Source organism: Phoxinus phoxinus (genome assembly GCF_949152265.1).
Source record: "Phoxinus phoxinus genome assembly, chromosome: 5".
Classification (NCBI taxonomy): domain Eukaryota; kingdom Metazoa; phylum Chordata; class Actinopteri; order Cypriniformes; family Leuciscidae; genus Phoxinus; species Phoxinus phoxinus.
Genome location: NC_136880.1, coordinates 3,385,450 through 3,402,733, shown reverse-complemented (window position 1 = coordinate 3,402,733; position 17,284 = coordinate 3,385,450). Strand labels below are relative to the sequence as shown.

Here is a 17,284-nt window from a genome sequence, read left to right as displayed (position 1 = left end):
TGATAATCTATAAATCGTGTTCAGGGGGCGGGGTTATGTAAATTTTAGGGTTGGTGATGTCACTAACCCGGGAGGAATGTCGTGTAGTTCCTACCAGCCGTTTGTTGTCGTCCTTTTCTTTAAAAGCTAATATCTTCCTTTGCTTTGAACTTTGAGCGTTTGTAACTTTGCAGATGTGTGTTTATGTTCAAACAGCAACATTACACACTAACTAAAGCAGGGCTGCCAACTTTTGAGTTTAGCTTGGAGTGAGATAGGGGGGGGGGGGTGATGATGGGGTATGTGGAAAAAAAACCTTGCATCACAATAAGTTGTGATTGTCAAAACATTTGGTAACTTATTTTTATTAAGTTTACTGACAACATGTTACAATGTTTAGCTGCATGGTTACAATTACTGGCAAGTTACTGTATTTATTATTGCTTGACATCTTGATTCAATATCGATTAATTTTTATAATTATTAGTTACAGTAGAAACATGTAAAAAAATAAATCACTAATGCTGTAAACAGAGAGCCCTAGGCTATTTTTATTAAAGGTTAGAAATAACAACTTAAATGAAATATAATGCGTTCTTTATTATAATAACAACTTTATAATATTTTAATGATATAAGTAAAAATATAATATGTAGCCTAATATAGTGGACATATTTAACAAAACTCTATAGCTCATTTTTCCAGCCTATAAATGGTCATCAGATTGCTTTCCTGATGTAAATGTAACTTGTGTGACATTGTTCTAGCCGACCTGTTTTATTGACTTCTTACCGCGGTTGAAAAACACTGATTGATCCGATATACATTTCGGTAAGTTCGGGTTTATTTACTAATAGTAAAGAAGAGCAGAGCCGAGAAGAGTTAGAGATGATCGGTTCACGTGCCGCTTGAACTGAGGCGCTACAGAGATCTGTCACGTCACGAGCGCCAAAACGGTATTTATTGTTTGAATTGCGTAATAAAATTGACAGAATCTGAGAGCTGATCATTTATTTTATATCAAAAGTAACCCCTGCTCTGTCTTGTCTGTCGTTGTCAGTGTCCTCTTTGCTTCGTGATTTTTTTCTGCGTGAGAAAATGGATGTGTGGCGTGAGAGCGTGTGGAAAGGGCCAATTGCGTGAGTTTCAGGCTCAATGCGTGAGAGTTGGCAGCCCTGACTAAAGCTAGAAAAGTGAAATCATAATCAACCACCCCTTTAAAGCCCGTTTTCTCAAAATGACTTTTCTCTCATTCTCCAAGTCTGAAATCTCCACTTCAGGCGCACCGATATACACCAAACCTTCCAGTATTGTGCCTAGTTATATTACGAAGACATTTACTGAGGGATTTGTAAATATATTATTCCTTGCCTGATTTATATAACATTTTATTCCAAAAAACGTGGCAAAAATCTATTTAAGGCTTTTCATAGTATAATTCTGATTTACAGGATAACAAAAGTAGATATCCATAAATCCCTCTGTAATTTTCCCCCATCTAATATGTGAACACAATAAAAAAATAATTTTGAACCTGGCTTTATCCAATACTCAGATTTAAAAAAATATATATATGCAAATTAGCACATATTTAATTAGACAATGCCTAATTTGCATATTTAAACATTAAATTACAGAAAACTTGTAATACATTTTTTTCTCATCTTAATGTAGGCAATCAACTGGGAAAGTTTCATGGTGATATCTGCTAGTTACACATTTTACCCTATTCACCTGTAGTGTCTCGCCTTAAACTGTTGAAGTGATTTTAAGCATTTTGATTCTTGTATGTGAACGTGACTGACCTCAATCTCTCCAGTTTACAGTGTGAATCCTTCAGTACGGCACATAAGTGCTTCACTCCAGAGTCTCCTAGTGTATTCCCGCTCAGGTCCAGATCTCTCAGGTGTGACGGGTTTGATCTCAGAGCGTAAGTCAGGATGAGACTCTGTTTCTCTGTAATACTGCATCGACTCAGACTGAAGACAGAAAGAGAAAATAAAATGAATCAGATTTATGATGATCAACTAGCATGTTTAGCTTCATCCAGCAGACTTTTGCTGACAAATAAACAGGGATATCCAGATGCAGGTAACACAGAGAAAGACTACACACTGTTCATTTAAATATACTACTTTATGTTCGTTTACACATTCATTTCATATAATTTTTAAAGGGTCATGAATTTTTTGAGATGTGAACAGATATGTACAGGCTGCACATCACTGAAAATAATAAAAGCACTTATAAGTTTGACCAAATAAGTGGAAATGGGTTATTTTTGTGTTTTTCTGAGCAATACACATAAAAACAGCCCTCATAATATTCACAAATACACATACATTTCTATAAATCAGTTTTTATGAATGAATGGCTTGCTCTAGTCTCAGCCTCAGACGTCACGCCCACGGAACGCTGGCTAAACGTCTGATGCATATGGTACACTTAACTGGAAACACTTCAAGAATGTCGAAGTCGTCATCTGATTGGTTAAATTTTTTCGGATTTCCGGGCGGCGCGAGTGTCACGTTTATGTTCGGTCCGCCGGGAAACAAAGCGCAGACGTGTGATTGCGGAAGAAAAACTGTTGTGTTTACATGAGTGACAATGAGCATTTATCAAGATCAGCTAAACGTAGGATTCTCAAAAGTATGTAAGTCCAGGAGTTTGTTTGAGGCACTTAGTGGAGACTTGTTGCACGCCGGTCTGTTGTTGTGGGGACATTTCCACGCCCCGAAACGCGACGCTGAACGAAACGAACTGTAATTGGTTGTTTGACATGTCGGTCAAACTGCCTTATGGGCGGGCCTTGGCCAAAGAAAGCTGCTATGAATTCCAGACCTTCAGCCGTCAGTCTGAAGGTCTGGCTACGCGAGACTAGGCTTGCTCTAACTGTTGCTCTGGTCTTCGTCAACAACAAGCGCTTGCGCCCCCTGCTGGTGAGGACGACTAACAGCAGATGGAGATTATGCTCGGTAATCTACTGCTTTTCCTGCAGTTCCTGGATGTCAATGTTGAATTTACTGTCGAATTTGAACCACTGAATTTGTGGAAGCGAATTTGTAATGCGAAATAAAATGGACCGAAAATTGCCTGTTGAATATTATAGGTTGTATTTTTAAACAGTTTGAATATTTTGGAAGTAAAATATAAAAGGTGAAAATGGATTATTGAGTTTTTATTAATGAAAATGTGTTTGAAATGTTTTGAATTGAAATATTCACAGCTTAAATATACAACCATGTTGAATTTCAGCCCATAAAAATGCAAGACCTAAAAATACAACGAATTAAAATGCAAGCATGGTAAATGCAATCCATATTTTTTTTCAAGTAGTGCAATTCAACAGGCTTTTTATTTCAAAATCATTTGGCATTATTTTACTTCCATACGCGCGCTTCAATACGTTGCGGAGACTCTCAAACGTGTCCCTGCTTGATATATAACCACTGATGAACATATTCGGTTTTGATGAGAAAAAAGATAAAAAATATATAGGGCCTACAAATGTGGATCAGAAGCCAGAACTTCTGACAGGCTTGGTGAAAGTTCTGCCACTGGACCATGAAGGTACACATTAAATAGGCGGATCATGCATTTATTCACATGGAGATTCTCGGCACTGACATTTATGAAGCAGAATAGTAGGTCATATGTCTAATGCTTTTTGAAAATTTAAGGCTTTCTTCTTCATAAAACGAGTCGGACATCATCAACACATTTTTGTATACATTTTTATTTATTTACATTAGTAAGCTACAGGGCATCGTCTTTCAAAACATGACGTGCGTGAAAGAGAAAAATGCGTCATTGTACCCAGCACTTCTGGAAATGCACTTCCGAAAGCGTCTCTGTCCCCAGCACATTTCAAACCAAACTGACGCCCATGTTTCTATGGCATCGCTGTCCAGGAGTAATTAGCTGGTGAAGTGGATTCACTTATTGTAGAGTTAATGAAAGTTATCATGAGCATGGTAATGTTTTAAGCAGATGTCTTAACAAATGTCAGTAGACCGGGAAGATTTTAAAACGAGCCGTTCATTCATAAATACGCAAGATCGCTGTGAAATGCAGACCGGAAGTCAAAAGACAACGAGGGCAGCGCTGAAAGGGACTATATATGGTCTATATAATGAAGGTTGTGAAATAATTGGCTAATATTAACTCTACTTTGGTGTTGTAATGATATTGCACATCACCACGATAAACAACCTCATCTGAGCTGCTTCAGCGGACTAACAACACTCAATGTCAATGTCACCATGTTTTAGATGACCAATCAAGTCAAAGTAGACGGGCTGTATGTTCATAGAAGCTGCGAGTCGAGCGCGAATTCCAGCGCCGCTTCACGACCCGCTTCAGTTAACGGCCATAAAGTGTGAGATATGATGCAAGCAGCGAAACTAACCCGCTGTTTTATGATAGAAGTTATGAACAACAGACAGAAATAATCAGTTTGCAAAGACTATCAATCAAAGCTCAGCTTTTGGGAAGGGAAGATATACAGGTGAAGATAAGGAGACTGAGAGAAGAAGAAAGAGAGAATGTGATGAAGATGAGAGAGGAAGAGCAGGTATTGCATACTGTGCCCAGGGTGAGATTATCATTATTACAATGGATTCATATTTAACACAGATATTATGTTCTTCGCTATTACAGCAGAAACTATAAACTCAGTTTAACAGCACAAGCACCTATTAAATATATTTCCATAATAGTATTATTGTATAAATATATATTTGTATACCTCGAATGTGTTTGAATACTTCACCAGTATCAGCACTGGGACTTTTCACTGTATTACTCCACTTGTCTGTGTAACTTGCATCATTAAGCCAGAAGGGGGCGACACGTGACTGTCTTTATGAGTGAGTAACTGAACCATTAATTGAATCGATTAGTCCAAAAACATTGATTAATTCAGGAAAGAAACAAGTTGCTGAAACTGATCTTTGATGCTCACACATATTGCTCATATGCCTCTGGACACAGAAGGATTGCATTGGCGTTTCATTGAAATATAACATCTTTGCAAAATAATCATTGAATCATTTCTCATTCCTGTTTGGAATAAGTGATTGTGTTTTGTCCACAATAAGCATAACATCTATGCATTCAATGTTGTAGTGTGGATCATTCATTGCAACATTTAAGCTAAAAAAAGCGCTATATAAATGTAACAAATTATTATTATGAGTATTAATCTGATTCTCATGTTTAAGAATCTGTTTTCTGCTTGACTAAAAATATATGCTTCTGCCCACTGACATGCTTTTAAAGCTAATGATATCCATTTTTTGTCCTTCAAACACCTTAAATTGCACATGTATAGATCAGGAAAATCACAAATGTCCCCCGAACCCCCACAGCAACATCAATTTTGGGACCTCAGTCTTTATAAAGTCCTGCGTACGGCCCTGCCTTCATGTTGCCATTGTCTTCTGTCTGGCTTTGTTCCCTGTGACTGCTGTTGGTGACCTTCGTGTTTCTCAATCAAGTCTTTGTTTTTTTAGTTTTGTTCACGTTTATTTGAATACAAACAAAGCTTTTCAAAGCTTCAAATCAATTAAACCATTTTGTGGCAAAATGATTCACTGTTCTGAAGTCAGTAAAAGTCCTGGCAGAAAGCAAAGCATAAGGATGTAGTGTGATGGCACTGGTGAGTTTTGCAAGGGACTTTTACTGACTTTTCTCAACTCACCGAAGTGACGTCAACGTCCGGTCTAGCAGTGGCATAACCCATCAGGCAAGTGTTATTTTAATAAACTTATGATGTACTTATAAAACGAGGCATTGGGAAGTTTATGAGTACGGAACCTATTTGCACTAATATAGAAGTTTGGTAACATTATGGACATTATTAGTGGGGTAAATTACGAGATACATATATGGAGCCGTTAGCGCCTGCACTAAGCCATTCTGCGGATTTCTCTAAATAAGCTATAACTTTAATATTTACAATATTTCACAAACATTTGTTCAATCTCAGTAAATCTGCATGATTCATGGGTTCACAGAGATCATCGCCCCTCGGCGGTGAACCATTGACATTTTGAAATGTGTCGAAACAGTTATAACGTAACGGAGCTCGTTTACTGAAATCATGTGACTTAGGCAGTTTGATACACACTCCGACCCACTGATTTGAAACCAAAGATTTGTAAAGGTTTCGTAGCTTCATGAAGCGTGTTTCTAAACGCTCATCACTAGTGTTCAGTCAACTTGCCTTCAGTGGATCTTATTACAGGCAGACACTGATCACAGACTTTTAAAATGCACTTCTTCAATTTTTACAAGTTATACATTATATACATTATATACTGCACCAAAATTTGACATTTTAAATTTTGTGAAATACAAACATTGATTGAAAGCAGTTATGAACATTTCTGATTCTGATGTTACAAAAACATTGTTCTGACTCTACAGTTACTGAAATAATTATTGACCCATGATCAAACTGTCTGTCTTAACCAAATATTTAAAGCTTGATATCACGTTTTAATTGTGTTTTTAATTTGCTGTTTAATTTTATTACTTTAAATTGTTGTGGCTCTGTGTGACGCTGAGGAAAAAACTGCTCTGACTCAAACAAGTGAGGAAATATGATCATCAGCTAACATTACAACTAAAAGTAAAGCAATATTATAAATAAATGAGCAATACTCACGTCAGTGTGTTGAGTCGACAGTGTTTATCCTGCAGTAGAGCAGCGATCTGATTCACTCGTGTGTCTCCTAGTTCATGTCCAATCAGATTCAGCTTTCTCTGGAGTAACGGGTTTATACGCACAACTCTATCCACATACTGACAGGCTTTCTCTGCAGCAGGACTCACAAACCTGCAGAAGAGTCAATTCAGTTCTCAACTCAATGTCTGTTGCACTACAAAAAATATTGATACGATAAATGTATTTTTATTTTTATTTGAACATTTAAATATACAAATAAATATAAATTTGAAGGAAACTAGAGCGACACTCAGTCCTAAAGCAAACTCAGTCATCACTTGGTCGCCTCCAGTTGGTACAAAATGCAGCTGCAAGGCTGCTGCCCGGGAACAAAGAAATATGATCATGTCACCCCAATTTTAGCGTCCCTTCATCGGCTCCCGATTCATTTTAGAATTCAGTTTAAAATCTTGTTATAATGATCAAGCTCCATTTTATCTAAGAGATCTTCTTACTCTTCTGTCATCTTCCAGATTAAGATCTGCAGACCAGGCTCTATTATCTATCCCCCGCTACTGTTTAAAAACTAAGGGAGACAGAGCTTTCTCAGTTGCCGCCCCCCGTCTATGGAATCAATTGCCTCTGGACATCCGCCTTGCACCTTCCATTTACATTTTTAAATCAAAATTTAAAACGTAATATCTCTAATCCCTGGCGTTTTGATACTTAATATCCTTGTTTCACTGTTTGTTTTGTTTGGTTTTACGTTTCTGTGCTTTTATTTATTTATTTTTCATTACTATGTTCAGCACTTTGGATAGCTCTGCTATATTTAAATGTGCTTTATATATATAATTTACTTCCTTGCATAAGAACAGAAACGTCTCACAGAGCAGAAGGACAAAAGCTCACTAGATCATGGTTTTCAGTATGAATACAGAGTGTGAAATTAAGAGAAATGAATTCTGGCTTTTAAGCAGGAGAAGTGAGAAACGTCAGCACAGAGAACACTGGCTGTGAAACTGCATGTTTGTGAACATCTGGAGACTGATAGACCTGCTGTAGAGATGCAGTGAATCTGGGATTGATGCCAAAATATTGTGTTCAGAAAACTCTTTAACTAAAAGGATATCTAGAATTTTGATGAGAAGTGTGCACAAAAATAAAATTGTTCATTTCAATTATCAAGGTATACTCCAGAATAGCAGCCCATATACTGACCCATAATGTCTATTTGACCTTTAGCTCGTATCACAACTAAACTGTGTTGACGTTTATCATCATCATGACAGAAGCTGCAGCATCTGATCTGAGGGTTGTTCCATAAAAGACGCCAAGAAAAGCGGGGATTAAACTCCAAAACCTGACTTGAATGAACCTAACAAATAAGTTGGGGCTAAAGCGGTTTCATTAAAGGTCATTCAAGTTCACGCAATCCCACTAATTTGATCCAGGTTTATCTAGTCTAGATAACTGCGTGTGCACGCGTTTCTTAAGCAGCCCTAGAGGGCGATCATAGATCAAATCGATCCACCATCAAACTGCATATATTTTGTGCCGTTTTATGCGTTTGAAACATGGTGTTTGCAAAACTTACATTTCACAGGAATATTCTCCATCTGTAAATCTTAGAAAAATCGAGCAAATATTTCCATTTTGCTGCTAAACCTCATATTGAACGAGCGCTGCTGCGCGCTTGTGCGCCAAATCGGAGCGCGATAATTCTGACTAATATATACATTTTGCTTGGAAAAAAAATAGGCTATGCGATATTTTATAACATCAGAAATATCTTCTAATTATAACAATTTATCTTTAGGATGTTGGATAAGTTACAGTGAACTTATAGCTCATTACACTTATATTTTATACTTAAAATAATAATAAAAATTAAACGGAAGTAATTCAGGGAAGAATTTAAGAAACCAAATATAATAAAGATACAAAATATAGTTTTGGGTTTAGGACCTAAGCTACTTAATAAAGATGACTTATACTTATTTACAATGCTGAGAATTACAGCTTTTAAAGCAAATTTTTTTTTTTTTGGAGAAAGCAAGAATGTTTGGTTGGATTTAGTTTATACGGTACATTATGGAGAGGATAACATGAAATTAAGAGCAAAAGTATACATTTTGAAAAGATATGTGCAACTCTAAATTCAAAGAATATTCCATAAAATAAAGGAATACATATTAGCCTATAACTAAATAACATTCCCTACCTTTTAATTCTAGTTATTTGTTATTTTATTTATTTAATTATTTAATATTTAAAATTTAAATAATATTACTTGAATAACTTATTAGGAATTATGTGTCATTATAAGAGTTTGATATAAATATGTGAATGTTTAATTTTTCCCTTTTTTTCATATGTAAATGTGTCTAACTATGTACGTATTGGTTATTGTTCCAATTATGTGTTGGTGGGTATTATCACAAAAGAAAAAAAGTAGAAGGAAAAATAAGAAGGATTTATTGGGGGAAAATATTATGTCTTTAACTGTACATTTGTACTAAATGTGTTTGAATTGAAAGACATAATAAAGTACATATATATATATATATATATATGCTAAAACATTTGTTGTTGGACATTAGATGTTTATTATTTAGAATTTTAAACCTACAAATAAGTGTATTATTTATGATAGAAATAACTGTAAATGGACTATTGTAATGGGGTAAATCAAGTCTAATATAGTCCAATTACTAAGCACAGATTCATCTTACCAGTTAAAATGTAATCTGTGCTTTTGTAATTATTTATTGTAAATTTTGTGATTTTAACTTCTGCTTTAATAAGCTTTTTTATTCTATTTTAGATTGTAATGTTCTAATGTTCTTCTAATAACCATAAAAATGTACTACAGCTGCCAATTAAAACCAGAGAGAAATGTATTCATAAATCTTTAAAACTATCTAATTAAATCTTGGGCACAAAACATTCAGCCAGTAAGAAAAGAAAAACTGTAGGATATACATCAACGATAACATAAACATTTCATATAGAATTTAACACGTTTGTAGGTCTATATTATCTCATTTATCATTGTAGCCTTATTTAAGTTGATTTTCTTGTATATTTATTTTTGGACTGATAGTGATTAATAAAGTCAAATAATGTATGAGAGAATATCAGTCATTGTGTTCCTATTGGTCAGTGTTAGAGGATCTGTGCAGAGGATCTGTGCAACAACTGAGGCTTAGCCTGACAGTTAGCCTGCCCTGGACCAGGCTAGTTTCCCAGCATAAGTTGCCAGAGTAACTGAATTTGAACTATTTTAAGTTTGCTTTATGAAAAAGAATCAATAGACAATAAGTTTGACTAACCAAAATAAGCCTGGCTTGTATTCTAATCTTGTTTTATGGAACAACCCTCTGACCTTGATCATTTTGATGCAACAAATTGTCAAGCTAATTGTATAGCTAAAATAATATATTAGTTATGAATACTTAGCCTCCATATTATTAGTATACTATCATAATTATTAGATCCCGTCTCACCTCAGTGTCTTCAGTTGACAGTCTGGATCCTGTAGTAAATCATTGAGCTCCTTCACTCCTGATTCTCCAGGATCATTCCCTGTGAGATCCAGCTCTATCAGGTGTGAAGGGTTTGATCTCAGAGCTGAGGCCAGAGCTTTATAACCTTCTTCTGTCACACTGCAGTTAGAGAGTCTAGAACAGAGAGGAAAACACTCAGCTGAATAATCAGTTAAACCTGAACAATATAAATCTGAATGATCGCTCTTCCAGTCGCCTCTACAACAAGGAAGCCCATCTTAGTCGTCTTGTTAAAGGTATAGTTCACACAAAAATGAAAATTAGCCCATGATTTACTCACCCTCAAGTCATCCTAGGTGTATATGACATTCTACTTTCAGATTAATACAATCAGAATTATTTTAAAAATATGTCCTGGCTCTTCCAAGCTTTATAATGGCAGTGAATGGCTGTATATTTTTTCCATCAAAGTGCATCCATCCATGATAAAAGTGCTCCACACAGCTCTGGGGGGTTAATAAAGGCTTTCTGAAGTGAAGCGATGGGTTTGTGTAAGAAAAATATCCTTATTTAAAACTGTATCGACTAAAATAACTAGCTTTTTTATTAACCCCCCAGAGCCGTGTGGAGCACTTATTTTACAAGAAAAGATACTTGCCAATGCCCTCATGATCTGTAGCTCTTATTCTGATATTTAATGTTAGATCTTTCCTTTTCTTGGAACAAAATGAATGCTTAATGTCACTTCAATATTTCTCGACGAAAAAACAACAACAACAATAAAATAGCAAAATGACAGGATTGATATGGTATACCCACGTTGTAACAAATAAATAAAAGATCTTTTTTAATTTTTCAGAAAAGTTATCTTGCGCTTTTGCCTCCGGCATCGTCCTGTCAGTCATCGCACCTCACTCTAGTCATGTGACTCCTGTGGCTCAACTTACCTCAGTATCTCCAATTTACACGTTATATTCTTCAGTCCAGTGCAGATCAGCTCCACTCCTGAATCCTGCAGATAATTACTGTTCATGTTCAGCTCTTTCAGATTGGTGTCTGATCCAAGAACTGCAGCCAGAGCTGAACAGCTTTTGTCTGTTAAGTTACAATCATTCAACCTACAATAAGTCACAACACAGAATTAGATGGAACACATACAATACATGTTCTATATACAAATATTAAATACATTTTCCATTAATTTTGTTACATAAACAGATTTCCTAGATAAAAGGACATTTTATCTAGGACAAATTTCCTAGATAAAATGAAGCATGTTTGAAAACAATATTTGTGTAAAGCTTTTATAGCTATAGGATTTTTTTCTCTATTTATGTCACCTGATGGAGTTTAGGTTCTTGCCACTGTTGCCTCTGTCTTGCTTAGTTGGGGACACTTAATATTCAACAATATTAACTTCACATAGTTGAACTGGTGCCTGACTAAAATTTATGAAATTAATGGAAACATGTTGAAATATGAACTATAGAAAGGTAGGCAACCTTTCAATGATAAATAAATATAGCCTATACAACACAAGGATATTTTTATGTTCATAATAAAATACAGCATGGTATAAAAGTAGGCTATGAAATTTATGATGCATATTATAATGTTTAGACTAGTGTTTACTAGGGGTGCGCCGATCCGATATTCGGTATCGGTATTAGTCCGATACTGGCCAAAATCACTGGATCGGAAATTGCATGAATCGCGGGAGTATAACCCGATCCGATACGATCATGTCCCTTAGTCCTAAATTGTCATACAAATGCTTAACAACACCTGAGAGACATGCCGTAAAGAGAGATGAGCAACATGCATCACGCAGGGTTGCCAGATTTTCACATACAAATCCCGACCAATTGCTTCTTAAAAATAGCTAATCGCGTTTCGGGGTGGGAGAGACAGCGGACTTGGCAACACTGGCATCACGTGAACGGTAGCTAGAGGTGAGTGAGGTAAGCGAGCCCTCTCAGCAATTGTCCCTTCAGAAAAACGCGATTATGCGATCGCATGATTCAATGCAAAATCAGCCAAAGTCCGCATATTTATACGGGGAGCGCATTTTATTCAAATACGCCGCACTTTCGCCGCATAAATTGCAGATTTCCGCGCGCAAAATAAGCGGGCATGCATGATTTCATAATCCCCGCATTTTCGTTGCAAAAAAGTCACATATACCTTAGCAGAAAGTTGAAAAATGTTGCGTTTACTTCACACAAGCGCAGCCATTTGCCCTGTTGCCATGGGAACGTTATGAAGTGACGTAATTGCGCGACATCATTGAAAAGCTGCAAACCCCGTAATGCTGATGAAACCATGATGAAGCTCGCAAATCATTCTCATTTGCCAACAAACATAAGCGCAAAAGACCGCGCAAAGCAGTTTCCCAGTGTGTTACATGACAACTGTGTGTTGGACCCAGGGCTTAATTTGAGCCGGAACACGCCGGAACATGTTCCGGCACCTCCGACATTGGATCCGGAACCTTTTTTATTGGATCCGGCACCTCCTGTGTCACTAAAGTTTGTGTAGTGTTCAATGTTTGTGACGCATGACTTGCGCGCTTGTTGTACGAGTTGAGATTGCTGTTAGCCTCAAACGTTTCACTCAGGGGAAAAATGTCAAAAAGACAGGAAAGTTTGCTTAACTTTTTCAAATACGCTGGACAGTCAGATCCCAAACTATCAAAAATCGTTTCCGCTGATCAAAAAGGAGACCACGGTGGACACAGTAGCCTAGTATCGATATCTCGTTATTTCGACATAATAAGGGGACATTCTAATCTGCTTTAAGCCACATTAAGCGTTCTTATAGCCTAATGGTTTTCTATGGGAGGAAAATGCTTAACCGTTCATATTATGCGCTCATCTGATTTTTTGTACATAGCTATTTGTTAGGATTTTAGTATCATAATGATTAGGCTTATAAATGCACGCACAATTATCCGTGAACTTTTTTTTTAAACAAATGCCTTTCAACTTGTGTGTGCAAAATTCAGAATTAAATTAATGTGCAGAAATTTGTACAAATAGAGAGTAGGCTATGTAGGCATACTATACTGTTGTAGCCATTAAAAAAAGCGCGTTTCATATTTGTTAAAATATTATAATTTTTTTTTTTTTTTTCATTTATGTTGATTTATGAAAAGTGAACAGCACGACCGAGTAAGATAGATGCGCAATATGAGACATGGAGCGGGTCAGACATGATTTTGACCGTTGAAGTTGTTATAGAAAGCCTTTCTTTAAAGTGAATTTCGTTTTGTATAAATTGTATCTTAATTTTAATAAATTTTTCATCAACCAATTGCCTGTATTTAATGAATAGGCCGACGAAACAAATATAACGGAGGCGCCCGCGCGCTCACTTGTATTGCACGTAAACTAGAGCGTATCCTAACTTAACGAAACTCAGTGTAGGCTATGCCTCACACAGACATGACAAATACATAAAATACACAAAGCTTGAAATGTCTTTAAACGAAATAATTCAAAACGAAAAAAGAAAAAGGCTACTCTCTGATAATCCATTATTAGGCTTCTTTATGTGCATTTCTCTATAAGCGCGTTCACACGGAGATGGCGATCGTCAACTTCCATCTTTGCAGCCGAGTCGACACTTTTAGAGAAAACACGTGTCACCGGATTTACAGATGCACGCACACATATTATTTTGAAATAACGAGATATTGTGTTGAAATAACATTATTATTAATAATAGCCTACATCTTTTAGAATAGGCGGCAGGCCTATTTGATTGAATGCTGAATGCTGCGCTTGTTCAATTTAATAAAATTAAAACTTTAATTGTGATCTTTAACTGAATATTAAATATTTAGTGACCAATTTGCCAAGTTTTGCGCAGCTCCCCGTCAATGATCTAGCAGCACATGCTGTCCCTGCAGAGAAGCTACGTAGCCAGTGTAATTTTTTTTTTTTTTTTTTTTTCGTTTCCTCCAACCCCCGTTTTGAGTCGCCGGATCCACCCCCCCTCTGCGCTCCGGGACCTCCCACTTTACAAATTAAGCACTGGTTGGACCACAGGCGGAAGTCGCCGCTGGACAACCACTTTGCCACTGTCATTTTTACAGAAGTTGTAGCATATTCATTTTGTAAAGCTACAGAACTTGTTCGACTCATCAATGTTTTATAAGTTTGAGCCATGTGTTTATTAAGGTCTGAAATAAAACAAGATGAGAACTTAAATATGCCCAGCACTTTATGTGAGTTAGTATGCTTGCTTATCATAGGAAGTAATAAGAAATTACTCTAAACATTAAAGTAGTAGCCTAGTGAATAGGGTGTTGGGGGAAAATTTTTTTTTTCTCTTTTTCATCAAACCGCAGTTTTTGCAAGTTCCAGCTATTTTTGCAAGTTCCCGCAATTTCATCGCATAAAATTGCATAAATATCCCGCATATTCCATCGCATTTTTTAAAGAAAACGTGCCGCATAATCAAGGATTTTTGCCCGCAACAATCACAAAAAAACTCTACGTTTTTCTGGAGGGACTTAATTATTAAGTTATCATGTCAGCTGTGTGGAATATATGGTATTGTATCGGTATCAATCGGTATCGACAGATACTCAAGTGTGTGATATCGGTATCGGACATGAAAAAGTGGTATCGAGCCACCCCTAGTGTTTACTGTTAAATGCTGTGTTCATTGATATCTGCTCAAACTTGGATGTTTATAATGTGCTAGCAATAATGTTTCATAGTTTGGAGCGGTTCGATCGCTTCAATAATGTTCTCTGCACACTCTGTGGGTTTGGGTTTTGAAAAGCAAAACGCGCCAAACATAGGCTTCATGTTTTTACGCCAATCTCATTTCATAACGTCGTCTAAGGAATATATTTATATGTTCTCAGTTGTTTTTTTGTTTGTTTTTAACAGGGACTAGATGACACTGATGGAGTGGGGCTGTGCGATATGACGATATATATCGGATGGACGATATAAAAAGTCTATCGATTCATATTATGCTCTATCGTTCATATCGTGGTGTCGCAAAAAACATTGTTTATTTACGGCAAAACTTTTTCATCATTTGGAGGACTGCAATCTTACACGCCGCCATGAGAATGCAGGCAGAAACGTGAATAACATGGCAAAGGGTGATAGAACCGGGTGTTTCCGAGCAGGACCAGCCAGGACAAACCGAGGAGCTCGTTCCTAAATGAGGGGCTACCTCTGTAGCATGAACATGATTTGGTTAAATTTTTATATGTTTGGTTGACTATTATATTTTGATAATGAACGCTGCTATGTCAAGTTAGCAATGCAAGAACGTGTGCGCGTGCCGTGAAGCGTCGGCGCGATCACAGGAACAGGAATCCGTTACTTCGTAATTTATGGTCATACGGATAGAAGCAAGAAATTATTCAAAACTGTAAAGCCGTAAAATACAGAAAACAAGCTCAATTCCCTTTTCTACCATCTCGGTTTCCTTTTTGTGAACTTTGGACCCTGTCGCATGATCCGAAGCTCAGCAAAATGCTTCCTCTTGTTTTGTTAATCTGTAATTATTTAAGGCAAATAGCCTATATTTCGCATATCGGACGGCCTATATATTAGTTTTATATATTTAGCTTTATTCTGTTTTCTCCGTTCACAGAAGCGCTTTAAGTGCGTGATATGACGTTGTGTGGATCCATGTTCTACACTATCCTGCAATTTTCGCTGGTTTCAAAAAACAAAAAGTTGCATATTACCTGCTATTCATTTTCACTGAAATGTAGGCCTAATTTTTTGACAGTTGGTGACATACAGTATGGAAAACTAACGCCAGCGCATTCCCATTGTGACTTATCAATGATGACTGACAGCTGAGCATGGGCATTTCACTCACGTTGGATAGGCTATGCGCGTCAATATCACATTTGCTCAGTCTGTACTATTTGAATTCGTGATTGGTTGACTGGCAAATTAAAATATTTAACAGAACGATAAAATAACGTTGTTAACCGGTTAATGGCCATTTCGAATAAGCGTGTCTGTTCAGAACGATTACATTTAATTTGGTTTCCGTTTCTGGTTATGCTCCTGTCAAAATTTCGTTTGTTTGTTTTCGTTCATTGAACAGGTTCGGAGCCCTGATTTCTGCTACATTTTAAACATCTTCCATTGAATTTTTACATTATGTATTTTATATAGCAATATTTTATGTTGGGCCTGTAATCATTTGTTTTTGAAAAGTGTTTTATATTTCGTTCATATTTTATATTTCTACATTCTTAATCAACCATTTTTTATATATATATATAAAACATTTTTGAGGATATACTTAATATATACTCAATATATATATAAACTTTTCTTTTATTTGATATATGCTAAAAGTATTTTCCATGTAGTAATTATATATAAAAATTATTAATTGATTGAATTTACAGAAAAGGTACTATATCGTGATATATATCGTTATCGGGATATGAGATGACTTAAATCGTGATATGAGATTTTGGTAATATCGCCCAGCCCTATGATGGAGTCCTGCTGACTTGGTAAAATGAAAAATCAAACAATATGGAAATGACAGGTATGTACTATGTTTCAGGAATAAACATTCCTGCAAGGTGTGATCAGTGTGTTCAATAATGTACTTTTTTTGTCCATTGTTGTGTATCTTTGGATTATGTTGTGTTGTAAATAAATCCAAAAAATCAAAAAGCCATTCTTTTTTTAAATTCACTCTTCATTCTTTGTGCAAGGTTCCTCATAATGATATGGCCTGATAGCACCTGATAGGGCCATTATGGGTCTTTGTCTTTCTCAGGTCTCCAGCTAACAAAATTATGTTCTGAGAACGTTGTGGGAACGTTGATTTGAAATGTTCTAAAAACGTTGAAATGTCCAGTTTGCTTAACGTTGCTGGAATGGTTTCTTAATGTTAGCAAAACATTGCTGGAACGTTAGCATAATGTTGCTGTAACGTTATCTTAAGGTTAGCATAACGTTGCTGGAACGTTAGCATAACGTTGCTGGAACGTTAGCATAACGTTGCTGTAACGTTATCTTAAGGTTAGCATAACGTTGCTGGAACGTTAGCATAACGTTACTGGAACGTTAGCATAACGTTGCTGGAACGTTAGCATAACGTTGCTGGAACGTTAGCATAA

The 17,284-nt window shown here is 36.3% G+C and overlaps 1 protein-coding gene across 1 annotated transcript in view; it reads right to left on the bottom strand.

Moving 5' to 3' along the window:
• LOC306998331 (NACHT, LRR and PYD domains-containing protein 12-like) overlaps positions 1–17,284 on the bottom strand; it is a gene marked incomplete at its 3' end in the record, with an annotated part of 43,752 nt that overhangs the window by 10,376 nt on the left and 16,092 nt on the right. Inside the window, exons 8-10 of the mRNA XM_079612296.1 lie at positions 11,106–11,276; positions 10,159–10,332; positions 6,650–6,820 (exon numbers count right to left, since the gene is read on the bottom strand). Of these exons, the coding sequence (XP_079468422.1) occupies positions 6,650–6,820; positions 10,159–10,332; positions 11,106–11,276 (516 nt within the window). The remainder of the gene's footprint in view (positions 1–6,649; positions 6,821–10,158; positions 10,333–11,105; positions 11,277–17,284) is intronic.